The following is a 17,967-nucleotide window of genomic DNA, read 5'->3' on the forward strand; positions in this document are numbered from 1 at the left end:
CAGACCGTCTCTAATAGTCAGGAAACGTGCTAGTTTTGTAGACTATTTATTTTATTCTTAATTTAATAGTTTCTCAGACTATTTCTGTTCAATTGTAATTGTTTTGGTATTCAGCTCTACTGTAACGCAGCCTTTAAAACCAGGAAAAGACTTCACTTCATATCAAAATTTAAGACAATATCTAGCCTCATATATCGATATCGATATAATATCGATGTATTGCCCAGCTCTACTGAAGAGACCAGATTTCTAGCACAGAAAGTGTTTTTTTATTTGTGTTGTGCTGCAACACCTGAATTTCCCCTCTGGGTATGAATAATGGATTATCTGATCTTTTGCAGACAGTACTAGAAGCCTTGGCATGCAACGTTTAGGTCTAAGATCCAAGCTGGATTGAGGTTACATCATATGTACCTTGGCAAACTGAGCCAGCAGCAGGAGGCCCCACAATATACATTTTTCATTTGTTGGCACCATTCATCATATTTTTAAGTCATTTATTAAGCAAAAAAGACTCTCTGCTTCCTCCTTTACACACAATAGGAATTGCATCACTAAGCTTTATATCATTGTAAACTGGATATCTTTGGGATTGTGCAGTCTGCCACAGACTTAGACCAAGATTTTACTATTTTCTGTTTGATTCCGAACTTCAGCTAAGCAGCAAACCAATCAAAAGTTAGTGTTTACTCTCTGTAGATCCACCTCCCTGATCTTTCTTTGTGTCGCTGTTGTTGTTTTTCTGCTTCCACACACACACACACACACACACACACACACACACAGATATCCATCTGTCATCCTCTCACGTCCCTCTCCCATGCTGTGTGAGAATCCACGCATACCACAGACTCGGATACATATTTCAGACGTGTTGATGCAGTGGAGCTTAAAATAAAATGCTGACTCACAATCTATTATTGATAGCGGTAGAACTTGGAAAGATCTGTGACATGCACTTTGGTTTCAATCCATGCTCACCGTTGGTGTCCTTCTTGTTTCCTTCCCATCACCTCTACCTCCCACAGAGGGGGCGGAGGGACAGATGAGTGCCGAGGAGGAGGAGGCTCGCAAGATAGCTGAGATGGGGAAGCCAATCCTGGGAGAGCACAGCCGCCTCGAGGTGGTCATCGAGGAGTCGTACGAATTCAAGGTGCACCGTTCGTGTATTTGTTTTCCTCTGGAAGAACAGCACCCTCTTTGTGTTTTGTGCTGTGAAAAGTTGCCTGTTTATTCCATCACTTGTTCTGATATCATTAAGATAAATGTGTGGATGGCTTATAGATGGTAGCTCATCGCAGCTGTAGACTTGACATCCAGTGGTGGCTGCGTGATCCTTGAAAGTCTAAAAGTGAAAACATTTATTGAAAGAAAATAAATGCAATTACTTCTAAAAATCTGGTGCTTTAAAATATATTTGTCTGCGTTTGACCTTTCAAAATGTTCACTTTCTCGACTGCCAGACACAATGGGAGGCACCCACATGCACATATATAAGGTGCAATTTAACAGCACATGCCTTTCATATGGCTCTACCTATACCCATGTAATGTCTTTGCATACAAACAATACAACTAAATTAAATTTTTTTTTTACATCTATTTTTTACAAAAAATCTATTTGGCTCTAACAGCAGCTTTAAAGTGTATTACTCAACTCATTGTTTGGTATTTAAAAAGAAAAATGGCAAAGAAGCCTGCTTTAAGTCTAATAGCAGAGAAGCAGAGTTGAACATTTAATGTATGCATAAAGTATGTAGTTCCAATCTAAATGCAAAAACCAGAGCAGAAATGTTCACCCTTGTGGTCCTGCGCTGTAGACAGTGTTTGGGGCACTGATGGCTTTTCTGGACTTGTTATATAATGTTCACCCTTGTGGTCTTGCGCTGTAGACGGTGTTTGGGGCACTGATGGCTTTTCTGGACTTGTTATATAATACACCTTTACACTCTCTCTCACACTAGTGAACCCGCGTCTTAACCCTCTCAGCGAGCAAGTTGGATACGGGTTTACATTTTTTAAATGGATGATGTGGTAGAAAGCTTGAGGCACGCACAGAGCACTGCCTCTCAGGCTTCCACTGCGATCCCCCACGCACAGAGAGCAAAATCGGAGGAAGGGGACCACGAGCAATCCAAATATTTGAAATGTGCATTGAGCTCAGGTGTATTTTAAGTAAATAAAAGCAGCCACCACATAAGCAAATACCCACTGCCAGCCACTCTAGGCAATAACATTAGTACAATTTACTGGCATAGCCATAAGTCTCAATTCACAAAAGGCCCAACACACAGAAGAATGTTATATTGCTAATCCATTTATTGCTCTTTAGAAAATTAAAACAATGTGAATTTTAATTAAGGAAAAAGCTCCCACTTGTGCAGTTTAACTTTTTTTTTAAGATCAATTTTTTCCATCCATCCATCCATCTTCGTCCGCTTATCCGGTGTCGGGTCGCGGGGGGAGCAGCTCCAGCAGGGGACCCCAAACTTCCCTTTCCCGAGCAACATTAACCAGCTCCGACTGGGGGATCCCGAGGTGTTCCCAGGCCAGGTTGGAGATATAATCCCTCCACCTAGTCCTGGGTCTTCCCCGAGGCCTCCTCCCAGCTGGACGTGCCTGGAACACCTCCCTAGGGAGGCGCCCAGGGGGCATCCTTACCAGATGTCCGAACCACCTCAACTGGCTCCTTTCGACGTGAAGGAGCAGCGGCTCTACTTCGAGCTCCTCACGGATGACTGAGCTTCTCACCCTATCTCTAAGGGAGACGCCAGCCACCCTCCTGAGGAAACCCATTTCGGCCGCTTGTACCCTGGATCTCGTTCTTTCGGTCATAACCCAGCCTTCATGACCATAGGTGAGGGTAGGAACGAAAACTGACCGGTAGATCGAGAGCTTTGTCTTCTGGCTCAGCTCTCTTTTCGTCACAATGGTGCGATAGATTCTCCGACCAATCTCCCGCTCCATTGTCCCCTCACTCGCGAACAAAACCCAAAGGTACTTGAACTCCTTCACTTGGGGTAAGGACTCATTCCCTACCTGGAGAAGGCATTCCATCGGTTTCCTGCTGAGAACCATGGCCTCCGATTTAGAGGTGCTGATCCTCATCCCAACCGCTTCACACTTGGCTGCGAACCGATCCAGTGAGCGCTGAAGGTCACAGGCCGATGATGCCATCAGGACCACATCACCTGCAAAGAGCAGCGATGAGATCCCCAGCCCACCGAACTGCAACCCCTCCCCACCCCGACTACTAGGTCAACAGTGTCCCATCCTTACTGTACACAGCTTGGATGGTTCCCCGCTTCCCCCTCCTGAGGTGGCGAACAGTTTTCCAGAAGCACTTTGGTGCCGACCGAAAGTCCTTCTCCATGTCTTCTCCAAACTTCTCCCACACCCGCTGCTTTGCCTCTTTCACGGCAGAGGCTGCAGCCCTTCGGGCCCTTCGGTACCCTGCAACTGCCTCCGGAGTCCTCTGGGATAACATATCCCGGAAAGACTCCTTCTTCACTCGGACGGCTTCCCTGACCACCGGTGTCCACCACGGTGTTCGTGGGTTACCGCCCCTTGAGGCACCTACGACCCTAAGACCACAGCTCCTCGCCGCAGCTTCAGCAATGGAAACTTTGAACATTGTCCACTCGGGTTCAATGCCCCCAGCCTCCACAGGGATACACGAAAAGCTCCGCCGGAGGTGTGAGTTGAAAGTCTGTCGGACAGGGGACTTCTCCAGACGTTCCCAATTTACCCGCACTACACGTTTGGGCTTACCAGGTCTGTCCAGAGTCTTCCCCCACCCCCTGACCCAACTCACCACCAGATGGTGATCGGTTGACAGCTCCGCCCCTCTTCACCCGAGTGTCCAAAACACACGGCCTCAGATCAGATGAAACGATTATGAAATCGATCATTGACCTTCGGCCTAGGGTGCTCTGGTACCACGTACACTTATGAGCATCCCTATGTTCAAACATGGTGTTCGTTATAGACAATCCATGACTAGCACAGAAGTCCAACAACAAACAACCACTCTGGTTTAGATCAGGGGGGCCGTTCCTCCCAATCACGCCTCTCCAGGTCTCTCCATCATTGCCCACGTGCGCGTTGAAGTCCCCCAGCAGAACAATGGAGTCCCCCACTGGCGCCCCATGCAGGACTCCACTCAAGGTCTCCAAGAAGGCCGAATACTCCGAACTCCTGTTTGGTGCATATGCACAAACAACAGTCAGAGTTTTCCCCCCCACAACCCGCAGGCGTAGGGAGGCGACCCTCTCGTCCACCGGGGTAAACTCCAACATTGTGGCGCTCAGCCGGGGGCTTGTGAGTATCCCCACACCCGCCCGGCGCCTCACAGCCTGGGCAAGAAAAGAGTCCAACCCCTATCCAGGAGTATGGTTCCAGAACCAAAACTGTGCGTAGAGGTAAGCCCCACCAGATCTAACCGGTAGCGCTCCACCTCCCGCACCAGTTCCGGCTCCTTCCCCCACAGAGAGGTGACGTTCCACGTCCCCGGAGCCAGCGTCTGCTGCCCGGGTCTGGTCCGTCGAGGCCCCTGACCTTCACTGCCACCCATGTAGCAGCGCACCCGACCCCAGCAGCGCACCCGACCCCAGCGGTTCCTCCCACAGGTGGTGGGCCCATGGGAGATCAATTTTTTATTGATTTTTAAACATACAAAACAGACACACACAACTGAAAAAGAACAACAACCCTCTCCCGCCCCCCACCCTCAGCGGTCTCAAGGAAAACAAAAACAGAAATCACACCTTGCCTAGTCGTTCTCCTCTAATTCTTGTGATGCTGAGGTCATTAGGACTGATACTTGTGCTGCTGAATTTGACATCCTATCACATCAGATATTATTGATGTTGTTTTATTCCAAAACTCATGCACCTGTTCACACTCCCAGACCATGTGCAGGAAAGTTCCAGTTTGTTCAGGTTGACAGAACGTTCAATAGGGAGTAGGAATGGCTTTAGAGACGTATCTCTTCTGTGGAGTCCAATATGTCCTATGGCATATGTTGAAGTGGATCTGCTGATGATTTGGGTTCTTGGAACAGTGGGAAATGTTGACCCAAACTGTCTCCCAATTAATTACGTTTCCCTCCGGGCTCAGATCTCGCTCCCATTTCTTTACTATTAGGAGTTCTCTTACGGACACTTGCATCAGTTTAGCTTAAATTCCGGACACTAATCCTCTCACAGGAGAATCAACAAGCCATTTAATGATTGGGTGCATCTCAAGACTGTTTCCCCATGGTACTCCATAACATTTTAGGGCTGATCTTAATGCGAAGATAAAGGAAGAATGATGTCCTGGGGACCACAAAACTAGCTCTTAGTTCTTCAAAACTTAACATACCTTCATCATTGAATAACTGGTCTAGAGTATAAATACCTCTGTCACTCCACTGGTTACAAACAAAAGGTTTGTTACCAGACATTAAGTGCATGTTGTGCCAAATTGGGGTGTTCAAATGCCACTTATTGGTGTAGTGTAGTTGCTCCTCCACCTGTTTGAAGTTGGTCAATGTGTTGGTGATAATAGGGCCATAGGCTAGCATACACTTTTTTGGACACACACCTGTAAAGGTGAGGTCTTGCAGTCTTAGACTTCCAGTGAGGTTTTTGCTCTATTTCACTCCATGGGACTCGGTTTAACTTTTTGTGATCTAAATCGAATGTTGTTTTACCAGAAGCGCTGAGGGAAGTATCGTATTGTTTTAACGCCTCTGAGTCTGTGTAATACGCACAGAATAAATTATTTCAATTTCAACAAGTACTATAACTTGTTGTCATCAGCACTAATTTCTGTAATTGAATCAGTGGGTGTTTCAAAAGTCCAAAAATCATGAAATACCCTCAAACATACAGTAAGTAACAGCAGTGTGTTTTGCATTGTTGTGCGTCTACATTTTTAAGGAAACCTCGGCCATTATAAGCCCTCTTGTCCTCGTTTACACTTTCCCTAAATAACATACAAATTAATTGAGCAAACAAATGAAGCGTCCACTTCACTTTGAGCCAATTCAAAACCATTAATAACAGAAGGAGAGAGAGTACAAAATGAGCACCAAACAGACATCAACAAAAGAGATGAGAGCCCGTCGTTCTATCATCACTCAATACACACTCCACCAAAATTAAATTTCTTTCATATGATTACGAAGTCAATTGACCCCCTTGTGGAGAGATATAATTAGACTTGTCTCTTATGATTTGTGGGTAGTGAGAACCAACTGGAGGAATAATGCAATTCAGTATGATTGGCATTTGGATTTAGTACCCCGGAGATCAATGTGAGTGGACTGGGGATCTCTGTCTGCTAGGTTGGTTGTATTGTCTACTCATTTTTGTATTTTGCAGTTAAACTTACTGAAGTGTTTTTTCCTTAAAAAGGAAAATCACAGCAACAAAAAAAATCAGACATTACATTTTTTACTTAGTTCTTACAGAGTGTGTCCACATACTCAGCATATCTGTTCATATGTACTGTAGATGTTTTTCTTACTGTTTTTACTTTAAAAGCAATTTCAAGGTTTAGTTTGCCCAGTTTACTCCAATAGATATGGAGTTTTATTTGGTCGAGTGGGAAATCAAGTCCTCTGCAAATAAAGCAGAAAAACGGCACGACTGGATAGAGGTGAAACACATGGAGAGGAAAATTTCTTTGCTTGTGCCTTGGGTTATCCTCCCCCAGGGAAGTTATGAGCATCAATGACTTCATTTCCTGCATTCTGACACACGTTTATGCACCAATTTGCAAGACAATTCAAAAGATATCAAAATTACAATGCAAAGTATGTTGTTACACCTCATTGGGTATTTTTAAGTGGGTATATGGAAATCCTGGAGCTTTCTCAGTGGGTATACTGCGTATACCTGCGTATCACGTAGACTTACACCACTGATCAATCCTTGTTTTAATCTCTGCCAGAAAGTGAATCGAGCCAGCAGAGGCTGATATATCTCGACTTTTCACTCATTTTCCATAATGCAATCCAATAACATCTTTTGGGGTAAACTGCCAAGATTTCTCTTAAAAAATTGTATTTCTCAAGTCTTTAAAGAGCTCCCTCCAGAGTGAGCCACATAAGATCGTAGAACTCCTCATGATGAGTAAACTGAGCTTCATGTGTAAAAAAAAAAAAAAGGGGGAGGGCCCCTTTAAATCATGATGTTTAAATTATAATTTTAATTAAGCTTTAAATTTCATCCTCAGATGTCCTTGAAGTTTCTTATTTAGAACTCAAATTAAAAAAGAAAGAAAGATGGAAGTGCTTGATTCCCGCACAGCTAACAAGCTTGGCCTCACCTGAGTGACCCTGTCACCTGTCCTCGGCTGTAATTGGTTGCTAATGAAGTGTGTGTTGTGCTTCTGATTGGCAGAGCACCGTTGACAAGCTCATTAAGAAGACCAACTTGGCCCTGGTGATTGGCACACACTCCTGGAGGGAGCAGTTTGTGGAGGCAGTAACTGTCAGCGCAGGTGAGCTGTGTGTGCGCGTGTGTGTGTGTGTGTGTGTGTGTGTGTGTGTGTGTGTGTGTGTGTGTGTGTGTGTGTGCGCGCGTGTCATCATTCTGTATAATGTGCTTTAAGCTCTCTAATTACTGTTTATTCATGTATCTATCTACCTATCTATCGATCTATCTGTTTATGTATCTATTAGAGGTCTTGGCCTTGTTGTCTTGACTGATAGTGAATAAAATCAGTCTGTTATGCGGTGGCCCTGACAGCTCAACACGCTGCAAATACACAAACAAATACAGATGTATATGTTAGCTGGCTTTAGCTACTGTCAGAGATGTCCCCACCAAGTTATTATCAAAATAAATGGCAAATTAATTATTTAACGGTTTGAAACAAAATAAGTTGCAGTTTGATGGCATGAATATTTTTTAAATGTACACCGACCCTTTCTCAAATAAAAGAACAGGCAGCAGTTAATTAATTAATTATGTTAACTGTTGGGAATAAGTATCATGTATCTATTTACATTGTGATACATTGGATTTGTAGTTCTGAAGCCAAACCTTTTGAATGCAGATTACTAACAAATAACAAGGAAAGGTTATGACTCGCTAAAGGGCAACAGACCACCTGAGCTACTCTTTGGGTCCATAAAACTCTTTAACAGCAGATGTAAAGGATTTTAACCTTCAACCTGCCTTTGAGTTAGTGTAATGGGATCTCGTTATGTCACAAAATTGGGAAATATTGATGTGTTCAGAAACATGAACACAGAGGTCAGTGTTATTATTCAACCATAAGTCATTAGGAGGGAGTTGGATTTGTAGTTGAAGGCCATCATCTAGTGGAAGGAACAGTTCACTGCAGAGATGAATTATTCTACTCTGGTATCAACTGGGTAAATGTTCGGACTTTAAAGTCTGTACATTTATTCTGTGTGTTTGTATTTTAATACTAATGTGTCAATCTGGCACCAGCTGTGTCAGTGTGTACTAGGGCTGGGAAAAAAATCGATTTGATTTAAAAATCGAGTTGGTAGGTCAAATCGATTCAAATTTTAAAAAAATCGATTTTTTTTAATCCAAATAATTTGGATGTTTAACAATCTTTGTTGCACACTGCACAGTGACTTTTCACTTAGAGAAAGGGTTTGCCTTTGCAATTTTGTTGTTGTTGTATGTTGATGCACTTTAATTAAATACAATAAATATATATTTTTAAAATATATTTACAGTTCGCAGTTATTTTGTTTTAAAAGGAAGGGGGGGGCGAAATCGAATCGTAAATCAAGATTTTTTTAGGGAAACAAATCGCCCAGCTGTACTGTGTACTGTGAAGTAGAGTTTCTGTACATCTTTTACAGTTTTTTAAAGCTGTTCTGGCTCTCACCTTTCTCCGCGATGTTGTCTAATGTTCCTCCGGTTTGTCTCCCTTCCAGGCGACGGCGACGATGACGAGGAGGGTCGCGAAGAGCGCCTACCATCTTGTTACGACTACGTCATGCATTTCGTCACCGTCTTCTGGAAGGTTCTGTTCGCCTGCGTCCCGCCCACAGAGTACTGGAACGGCTGGGCCTGCTTCTTAGTCTCCATCTGCGTCATCGGCCTCCTCACCGCATTCATCGGAGATTTGGCGTCACATTTCGGCTGCACCGTCGGGCTCCGGGACACCGTGACGGCCGTGGTGTTTGTGGCATTGGGAACTTCTATTCCAGGTGAGTGAATATCCTCTTTCACTGGGAGACTACCTGAGACAGACCAGTAGACATTACCAGAGCTCTTTTAACCCTCCTGTTGTCCTTGGGTCAAATTTGACCCAATTTTAAAAAGTCTTTATATAAAAAATTTGTGTTTCTTTCAACAAATTGTCCAAAAAAATAGAGCTGGGCAATATATCGATATTATATCGATATCATGATATGAGACTAGATATTGTCTTAGATTTTGGATATCGTAATAAGGCATACTGTAAGTGGTGTCTTTTCCTGGTTTTAAAGGCTGCATTACAGTAAAGTGATGTACTTTTCTGAACTTACCAGACTGTTGTAACTGTTCTATTATTTGCCTTTACCTACTTAGTCATTATATCAACATTACTGATGGTTATTTATCAAAAATCTCATTGTGTAAATATTTTGTGAAAGCACCAAAAGTCAACACTACAATATCGTTGCAGTATCCATATCGAGGTATTTGGTCAAAAATATCGTGTTATTTGATTTTCTCCGTATCGCCCAGCCCTAAAAAAAATAACGTGGATGGTTCCATACAACGTTCTTTAGTGTAAAATAAATGATCAGTTCAATACTTTCAATTCATTTGGGTATTTTATTAGATTTTATAGCATTTGAAAAAAAATTGATAGAAGCTTGAAGAAAGTGACAAAAATGTTTCAAAAACATGGAAAAAAACAAGAATAACTTCAAAATAAATCGACAGACATCAGAAAAAGTGACAAACTTGGAAAGAAGTGACAAAAAAGTCAGCAAAAGCTTCAAAAAATTTATAAAAAAAACCAACAAAATAAACTAAAATCGTCAAAGAAATCGGAAAAGTGACAAAAAACTTGAGGGAAAAAAGCCACAAAAGCATTGAAAAAGACGACCAAAACAGAGAAAGGAATGACAAAAAGCTGCGTGTACAATTTCAAACTTTCATTGTTAAGAAGGTGAGAACAACTTTGTGGTTATTTTGTGTCTCTTTGTGGTTATTTTGTGTCTATTTTTATTTGTTTTGTGTCTCTTTGGGGTTATTTTGTGTCTCTTTGTAGTCATATGGTTGACTCTCCCAAACAGACCACAGGGCATAGACCCAGGGACCCAAGTCATTGGGGGCCTCTAGACCTGTGGCATGTAGGTCTGTTCAGTAATCAATCCATGGCTGCGAGGGTCCACAAGGGTTTGCATGACGTAATTTTGTCATCTGCCCTGTTATCTCTGTAAAGGGTCGGTATGCAGCCCTAAATTCAATTCAATTCAATTTTATTGATAGTATCAAATCATAACAAGAGTTATCTCGAGACACTTTACAGATAGAGTAGGTCTAGACCACTCTCTATAATTTGCAAAGACCCAACAATTCTAGTAATTCCCCCAAGAGCAAGCATTTAGTGCGACAGTGGTGAGGATGAACTCCCTCTTTTAGGGAGAAACATCGAAATGACCCAGGCTCTTGGTGGGAGGTGTCTGACGGGGCCAGTTGGGGGTGTGATGAACAATGGCGATAAAGATAATGGGACTATGACTAAAAATAGTAGTTGTAGTAGTTCATGGTGTAGCAGGGCACTGCAGGGTTTGTATCGGAGTTCATCAGTGTTGCTTCTTCTGTCTGTGTGCTCCACCTCTTTCTCTCTTCTCAGACACCTTTGCTAGCAAAGTGGCCGCCATGCAGGACCAGCACGCCGATGCGTCCATTGGTAACGTCACCGGTAGCAACGCTGTCAACGTTTTCCTCGGGATCGGCGTGGCGTGGTCGGTGGCCTCCATCTACTGGAAAATCAAAGGGAAGGAGTTCAAGGTGGACCCGGGGTCGCTGGCCTTCTCCGTCACACTCTTCACCATCTTCGCTTTCATCTGCATGGGCGTGCTGATGTTCAGGCGCCGGCCCTCCATCGGCGGAGAGCTCGGCGGCCCGAGGGGGGCCCGCCTCGTCACCAGCCTGCTGTTCCTGGGCCTGTGGTTCCTCTACATCCTCTTCTCCAGCCTGGAGGCTTACTGCCACATCAGCGGCTTTTAAACAGGAGATGGAGAAAGCTCTGGAAGAATATTCCACAGCAACACACACACACACACACACACACACACACACACACACACACACACACACACACACACACACACACACAGACACACAGACACACATATACTTTAACACCCAGTCCATACAGTTCACAGTTTGACATGAAACAAGTGTAAGATTCATCTGTTTTGATAGAGCTTGGAAGGGTCCTGGTCTTTGATGCAGGGACACTAAAACACTTCAGATAAATGTTCACACACACACACACACACACACACTCTCTATGTACGCATGTGTAAACAGATCATAACAAACATTTACAGGCACGATGAAGGGCAAGAAGAAGTGTTAGCGAGGGGCGAGAGATGTGAATGCGAAAGGTTACCACAGCAAAGTTGGCAGAGAGAAGACGGAGAGAAAAAGAGAGTGATTGTGAGGTTGGATATTTTAGAGGTATAAAGAAAGTCAGGTCCAGCCACTGGAGTGCAGTCTTATTAATCGTAAAGCCAGATGGGTTTAGGTTGGAGCCTAGGAATAGAGAAGAGGAACAGAAACCTGTGCACACCAGACTAAATGTATATCACTGAAGAAACTTTAGTTTCCTACAACAAAAACCTGTGCTGAACACCTCTCCTCTGTATTACTGTCTTTACTGGTACAGCTACACTGTACCGGTGTGAGGGGGTGGAGCGTTGTGTGAAGGAAAAAAAAAAAAGGAGTGGAATGTTTACAATAACAATATCATTACGTTTGTTTACTACAGGAATAAATAGTTAAAACCAGTGTACTGTACATAGAGTGTAGTGTTTTCAGTAGGCAGACAATGCCTACCACTGACGAAGTTAGAGAGGGTGGCAATACGTAGCTACCATTCTGTATAGAGAGTCAAATTACATCTCTGCTTCGATGTTTTTAAAAAATCCACGCGCAGACTGGAACGCTGCCCACAGATCACAAACATTAGTGAAGACAGCTCAACGAGCGTGGGTCGATTTTTGGCTACAAACTATTAGAATGTCTTAGCTGACCAAACGAATGATAAACTGGTGAGATAAAAGTTTATGAAAAGCCATACGTCCCTATTATCCTGCGTTCCCGTCAGATGTGTCTTTTTACCAGAAGGTTTCCATGGTACCCATAGGCTCTCTCTGACAGTATATCAAATTGAGAGATTTTTATTTATTTTTTTGCATGCATGCATAGCCAGATATTGAACATCTTCACCCAGTGAGTCACAAATATACTTTGTGAAATGGAATAATCAGAATCCGCCTGTAAATGACATCCCTGAGTTTGTGTAGGCCGACGGGGAAGAGGTGAGGTGTTTGATCTGAGAGGAACAAAAAGGACATTTTCCTCCTCAGAAGGACCAAATATGTTCACACACACACACAAACACACATTCGCTGTGTGGAGTGTAATCAAAACACACGTGGAAACGTTGTTCAAAGCTTTTTTCTCCATCCAGATGGACTGAGATCTGAGACGCTGAACTGCAGTCAGTCATCACCGTGGCATCGTGGGTAGTAACAGAGTAATCCATTACTGTGGCATGTATCCTGACAGACTAATCCTTTACCTTTTAGCGACAGCAGCACGGTCAGACAAACATGCATGGGTCATCGAACAAGACTTAACAGTGTTAGTTTACTATCAAGAGTAAAGCCAGTGAATTACAATGAGTCCTTTTAAAAACTGAAACAACGGATTCCGATCATCAACGTTCACTCTACAGCATATTGATGAGGACACAAGATCCTAATCCGAACTTTAATTAGGATGCAGGGTGCTAGTCCGTATTACACTGATGCTTCAAGATGGCACCTATACAATGCCTTAAGGAAAACTCTCAAGTAAAAATCTAGTATTCAAGCTCCCGGCTGTACAAAGCTGCACTTTATTTAACGTAACTAAAACATGCTGTGTTTTTCTTTTTCTTTTAGTCGACAAACTCTCTCTTTCTTGTCCTGTGGAAAGGGATTGTTGTAATTCCATCCCTGCCCATCCACCTGTGCTTAGAGCACAATACGAGCAGCAGACATTTTAAAGGAAATACTCTCCGTTGTATTGGAAGTCTGCACACTGTTAAGAAGAACGAACTAACTAAGGTCTGTCATCTAACGTTCTTCAGAGTTTGTTTACAGTCTGTAGCTCAACAGCAGACAGCTGACAGTCGGCCTCATCAGAGGTGCAAATCAAAGACAGTTTCTATAGTCTTCGTACCATAGCATAGGCAGTTTTCAGTGGGAAACGCTGCCGTTCAAGGCATGTATGCGTTGGCTTAGTATTGCATGGCAGAGTTGTAACATACAGTTAAAGTGTTCACACGCTACAGAAACTACTGGCTGCTTAATAGACAGAAAAAACAACCAGAACGCACAACTAAAAACAGTACACACCAGTGTAAACTGCTGTGGACGTTTCAGGTTTATTACTTTTAACATTGAGCTACATAAAGGTTAGAAGTCAGTGCATGAAAAACATGTCACAGCGAATGTAGCGAGCAGTGTGCCACACCACAGTACGATGATAAAGCAGTTAACCATGAGCTTAGACTAGAAGCTTCAAGAGTCCAGCTTTCCTTTTCTAAAGGAGGAAGAGTTGATTCATCATCCCAGTCAGCGTTAGAATCACTGTAATATTCACCGCCTAATCTTAGTCACATTAAATACATTGCACTTTGTGCTGCAGGTGCATAGCAAACATTCCACCCACAAATAATAAGTGCTATACCAGTGGAATTTGTTATTACCGTTATTACATGCGATAATATCAGAAAGAATCGATTAGTTTACCATTGACTAACTATACTTTGTAAACTTTCTAAAATTTTGTATCTTTTCCTTGCATATATAGCCACGGTCGATTTTTTTTTACTTCTAATCGACGTTTAGAATAGTATCAAATATATACAATTGGTAGTGTAGATTATATGGTTACTGAATTTAAGTGGATTTAGATTTAGATTTACTTTCCACAGCGAAGAAGCTCCCCTTTGAACTGCTCCAAACGGTGTAGTGTATCATAACCAAACACTATCCCATCTGATTTAAATAAGGACGTTCGTGTCTATGTAACTTACTGCATAAGATTATTTATTTAGATATTTATTTATTTACAAGATTATTTATGTTGAGATAAAGTTTGGCGTTTAGTTCAAGGAGCAAAAGCTATTAAAAACACATCTTGTTTCGTTCGTAGCTTTGACTAGAGGTCCGTTGACATCTTTTACTGTGCCAGTGTTTGTTGTAACCCTCCGCCAATGTACATTTCTTCATTCAGTTCTCTTGGAGGAGGAGTTTTTGAGTGTAAGTAGCATGTTTACATGAAGAAACAGTATGGAACATTTGCCAGTATAATTGTCAGTCTTGGGTCGTCTTGAGCTATAAAGAAGAACTTTTTTTGTAGATATTAATGGAGGCTGTGGGGCATGTCGGTGGTGCGTGAGGTTGTAACAGTAGTCTAACTCTAGTCTCCTCACTAAACCACCATGAGGGACCACAATTACACATTACACACACACACACACAGATATCCATAGGTCATCCTCTCACGCCCCTCTCCCACGCTGTGTGAGAACGCACACTCATGCATACCACAGACTCTGATGCATATTTCACACACACACACACACACACACACACACACACACACACACAAACAGGTCTGCTGAACTCATGTGTAATCTATGACCGGTTGAAGAATGATCAGCACCAGCGGGAACAGGATTGCATCGGATTACGTGCTGAGCGTTGTCCCAGAAGGTGTGACCCAGGTGTGGCTCAGAGCCCCCCCAAAAACAGAACTGTCTACAATGTCCGGACAATGTTCCACGTGTCCATGAACTTCTGTACTAAACTCTCTGGTTTCGGCCTTTGCTGTTCTGTAGCTAGATGTGATGCCTCCCCCATCCAGCCTCTCCTCCTCAACCCAGCCCTCCCCAGTGTGTGTCTGTGTTTGCTTCCCCCCTGTGCTCCTCCCCCAGATGCATGATGAAGCCCCGTGTACGTGTGTTAGCAGCATGGTCTTACTGTGATGGACGCCTATAGGCATATTTTAACCCCCCCCCCCCCCCCCCCCCCCCCCAACAGTTTGAATCCCAAACACCAGAGGCTCTTTGTGAAATAAAATGAGCCAGTAGCACACACAGACACAACCACAACTCGGTACAGATAAAACTGAAGAGATGCACACACACACACCCACACACACCCACACCCACACACACAGAGAGAGATGGCATCTAGGGACTCCGTGTCTACTGCTTATTTGTTTAGTTATCTTTTAGAAGCTGTGAAAAAGAGAGCGTGCTCTGTTGTGTCAAGACTACGTCTGCAACGAGCAACATCCCAGGTCATCTTTTTTTGTTTGTTGGTGTACGATATTTCTGTGTCTGTGTTAGTGATCCCCCCCTTCTTCTTCTCCTTCTCTTGTTCTCCCATTCGCTCCCTCCCAGGTCTTGCTCTTCAATGTGTCTCTCTGTGAAGTTTTTTCCTGTGATGATGAAAATGTCTCTCTCTGCCTGAACCTTTGTAGGGAAATAATGACTGAGTTACTACAATATCATGTGATAGACATAAGACATTTATTCAATACTGTAATAAATTATTAACTGAAGATGATATTTAAGTTTTTTTATGAAATGCAGAAAAAGAATCTTTTAAAAAAAAAAAAATGACAACTTGTTTTTGAGAACATGGCATGAGGTGTAATGTGTTACCGAAAGAAAATTAAGGTCTTTAATTACGTGAAATTGACCTTATTTGAATATAGTTTATTTATTTTCAAGGCGTAACGTGTCTGAGTCATTATTTTTGCACTAAATGAGCATACAGCAGCAGTCAAACCAACATGGACAGAGTATGAGACTGTATGGGTATGCAGCACCTGCACGGTTAGAGACATTTTACAGGTTAACCATAACTCTAAAGTTGTGTTTTAGTTTATTTAATTTATTTGCATCAGGGACCATGTACAACATACATTAATCTCAAAAAAGACAAAAGGATGCTTTGTACTACTTATGGCTAATGTCTACAGTCCCTGGGCAGGTGACAAAATCACCACTTCTACAAATTTACCAACACCCTATTGATATATAAATATCTAAATATTATACGTACATCCTAATTTGTAATATCCTCGCCAATAGTGTATAATAAATTGAAATACATTTTGTAAATTTGCCTGTCAATCTTAAGTTCTCAGTCGTTCTAAGAATGTCCCTAAAACCATTTTACTCGTAGAAATAAAATAGATCCTTGAATCCATTGTATGTGATAACATTTAATGAAAACGTTCCTAAAACATTCTTTAAAGGTTACAAAACTATAACCCAAAGGGAGCCTTTAGGAAACGCCTTGTAAGGGATACCAAGATACAGTGACCAAAATAGACAATCCGAAATGAGTTAGAAATAATCATGACTTAATCATAATTTTAACAATTTTGTGGTTGTCAGATTTAGAATTCCCATTGTATTCTTCAATGGGACACATATACAGTACTTAGTACATATTATTATAGTATTTATCAATTGTATAATAAAAAGTAATACAGGTACTCATTCTGAAAGTCTGTATAAATGTGTTTACTGCCCTCCAGTGGCCACTGATTACTTCAGCACTAGCCTACTTTAGCCTTGCATTGTCAGACCTATCTCCACACACGGATGTATTATAAGAGACCGTCAGACAGCGCTACTTCTGCATTGAAAGGTGCTGGCCAGAGATTAATATTGTTTGATAACAAATATGTAATATAAAGAATCAGTATGAGTGTCTTACTTGGTGTTATTCTCGCTGAGGAATATGGGTTAGTGTTTCCACTGGTGGAATGTAACTAAGTACATTTACTCAGGTACGACTTTTGAGATACTATCCATTTTATGAAACTTTCTGCTTCTACTCCACTACATTTAGGAAACCAATATTGTACTTTGTAGGCCTATTCCACTATAGGCACACTTTTATTTTGCAACATATGTTAATTGGCAGATTCAGATTAATAATACAAAATGTAAATCAACCAATAAATTATGATATGTTATTATGTATTAAGCTACCCACAACATATAAACAATATAGATATTAGCCACACCTTTACAGCAACATTAATCTACACATAAATGCATGCATTTATAATTAGAATTCAATAATACAATTTCTACACAGCTGTGTTGGTTTTAATTGAATTTATGTTATTCTTTATTTATATATACATTTTTTTATATAAAAATGGAAATTACAAAACAAAAAACATAAGTGGTCAATCCGGAATTAAGGTACATAGATATTCATAATGGATATAGGACTTTTCAAATTTGACTTATTTTTGTGTAGTTTTATATCGTTTAGAAATGCAGGAATATGAATCATGTGTGTTTTCTTGACCATATTGTATGTTTTCATATGTTCAAATCGGAAAACTTTGATCATTATCTTTTGAAAGGCCTCCCAAAAGGTCCTAGGTAAATCTACAAGCGAAAAAAGGTGTTCCGTGGTTTCAATGTCTAAATTACAGAAAGTACAAATATTCAAATCTAAGTTAAACTTTTGCTGTAAAGAAGTCGTTGGCATTTGTGAATCTTCTTCATCATTTTAATATGAACTTCTTTAGCCTTTAGGTGGCCAATTTCTGTTAATTAATTTTATGATTATATCAGTTTGAGCCTACTGTCTATGGTTTGATCCATGGTTTGAGGTTTGAAGTTGTTTGAAGTCATAGACAGTATATAAGTTTGAAGTGCGTCTTTTGAG

The 17,967-nt window shown here is 41.8% G+C and overlaps 1 protein-coding gene across 4 annotated transcripts in view; it reads left to right on the forward strand.

Annotated features, from left to right (window-relative positions):
- The window catches only part of slc8a2b (solute carrier family 8 member 2b), a 195,239-nt gene extending 181,255 nt beyond the window's left edge, over positions 1–13,984 (forward strand). For all 4 annotated transcript variants that reach the window (XM_028569661.1, XM_028569687.1, XM_028569678.1 and 1 more), the window contains 4 exons: positions 1,029–1,153; positions 7,391–7,490; positions 8,911–9,186; positions 10,830–13,984. In XM_028569661.1, the coding sequence (XP_028425462.1) occupies positions 1,029–1,153; positions 7,391–7,490; positions 8,911–9,186; positions 10,830–11,206 (878 nt within the window). In that variant the 3' untranslated portion in view covers positions 11,207–13,984. The remainder of the gene's footprint in view (positions 1–1,028; positions 1,154–7,390; positions 7,491–8,910; positions 9,187–10,829) is intronic.
- Positions 13,985–17,967: the final 3,983 nt, after the last annotated feature.

This window comes from Perca flavescens, chromosome 3 (genome assembly GCF_004354835.1).
Source record: "Perca flavescens isolate YP-PL-M2 chromosome 3, PFLA_1.0, whole genome shotgun sequence".
NCBI classification, from domain to species: Eukaryota; Metazoa; Chordata; class Actinopteri; order Perciformes; family Percidae; genus Perca; species Perca flavescens.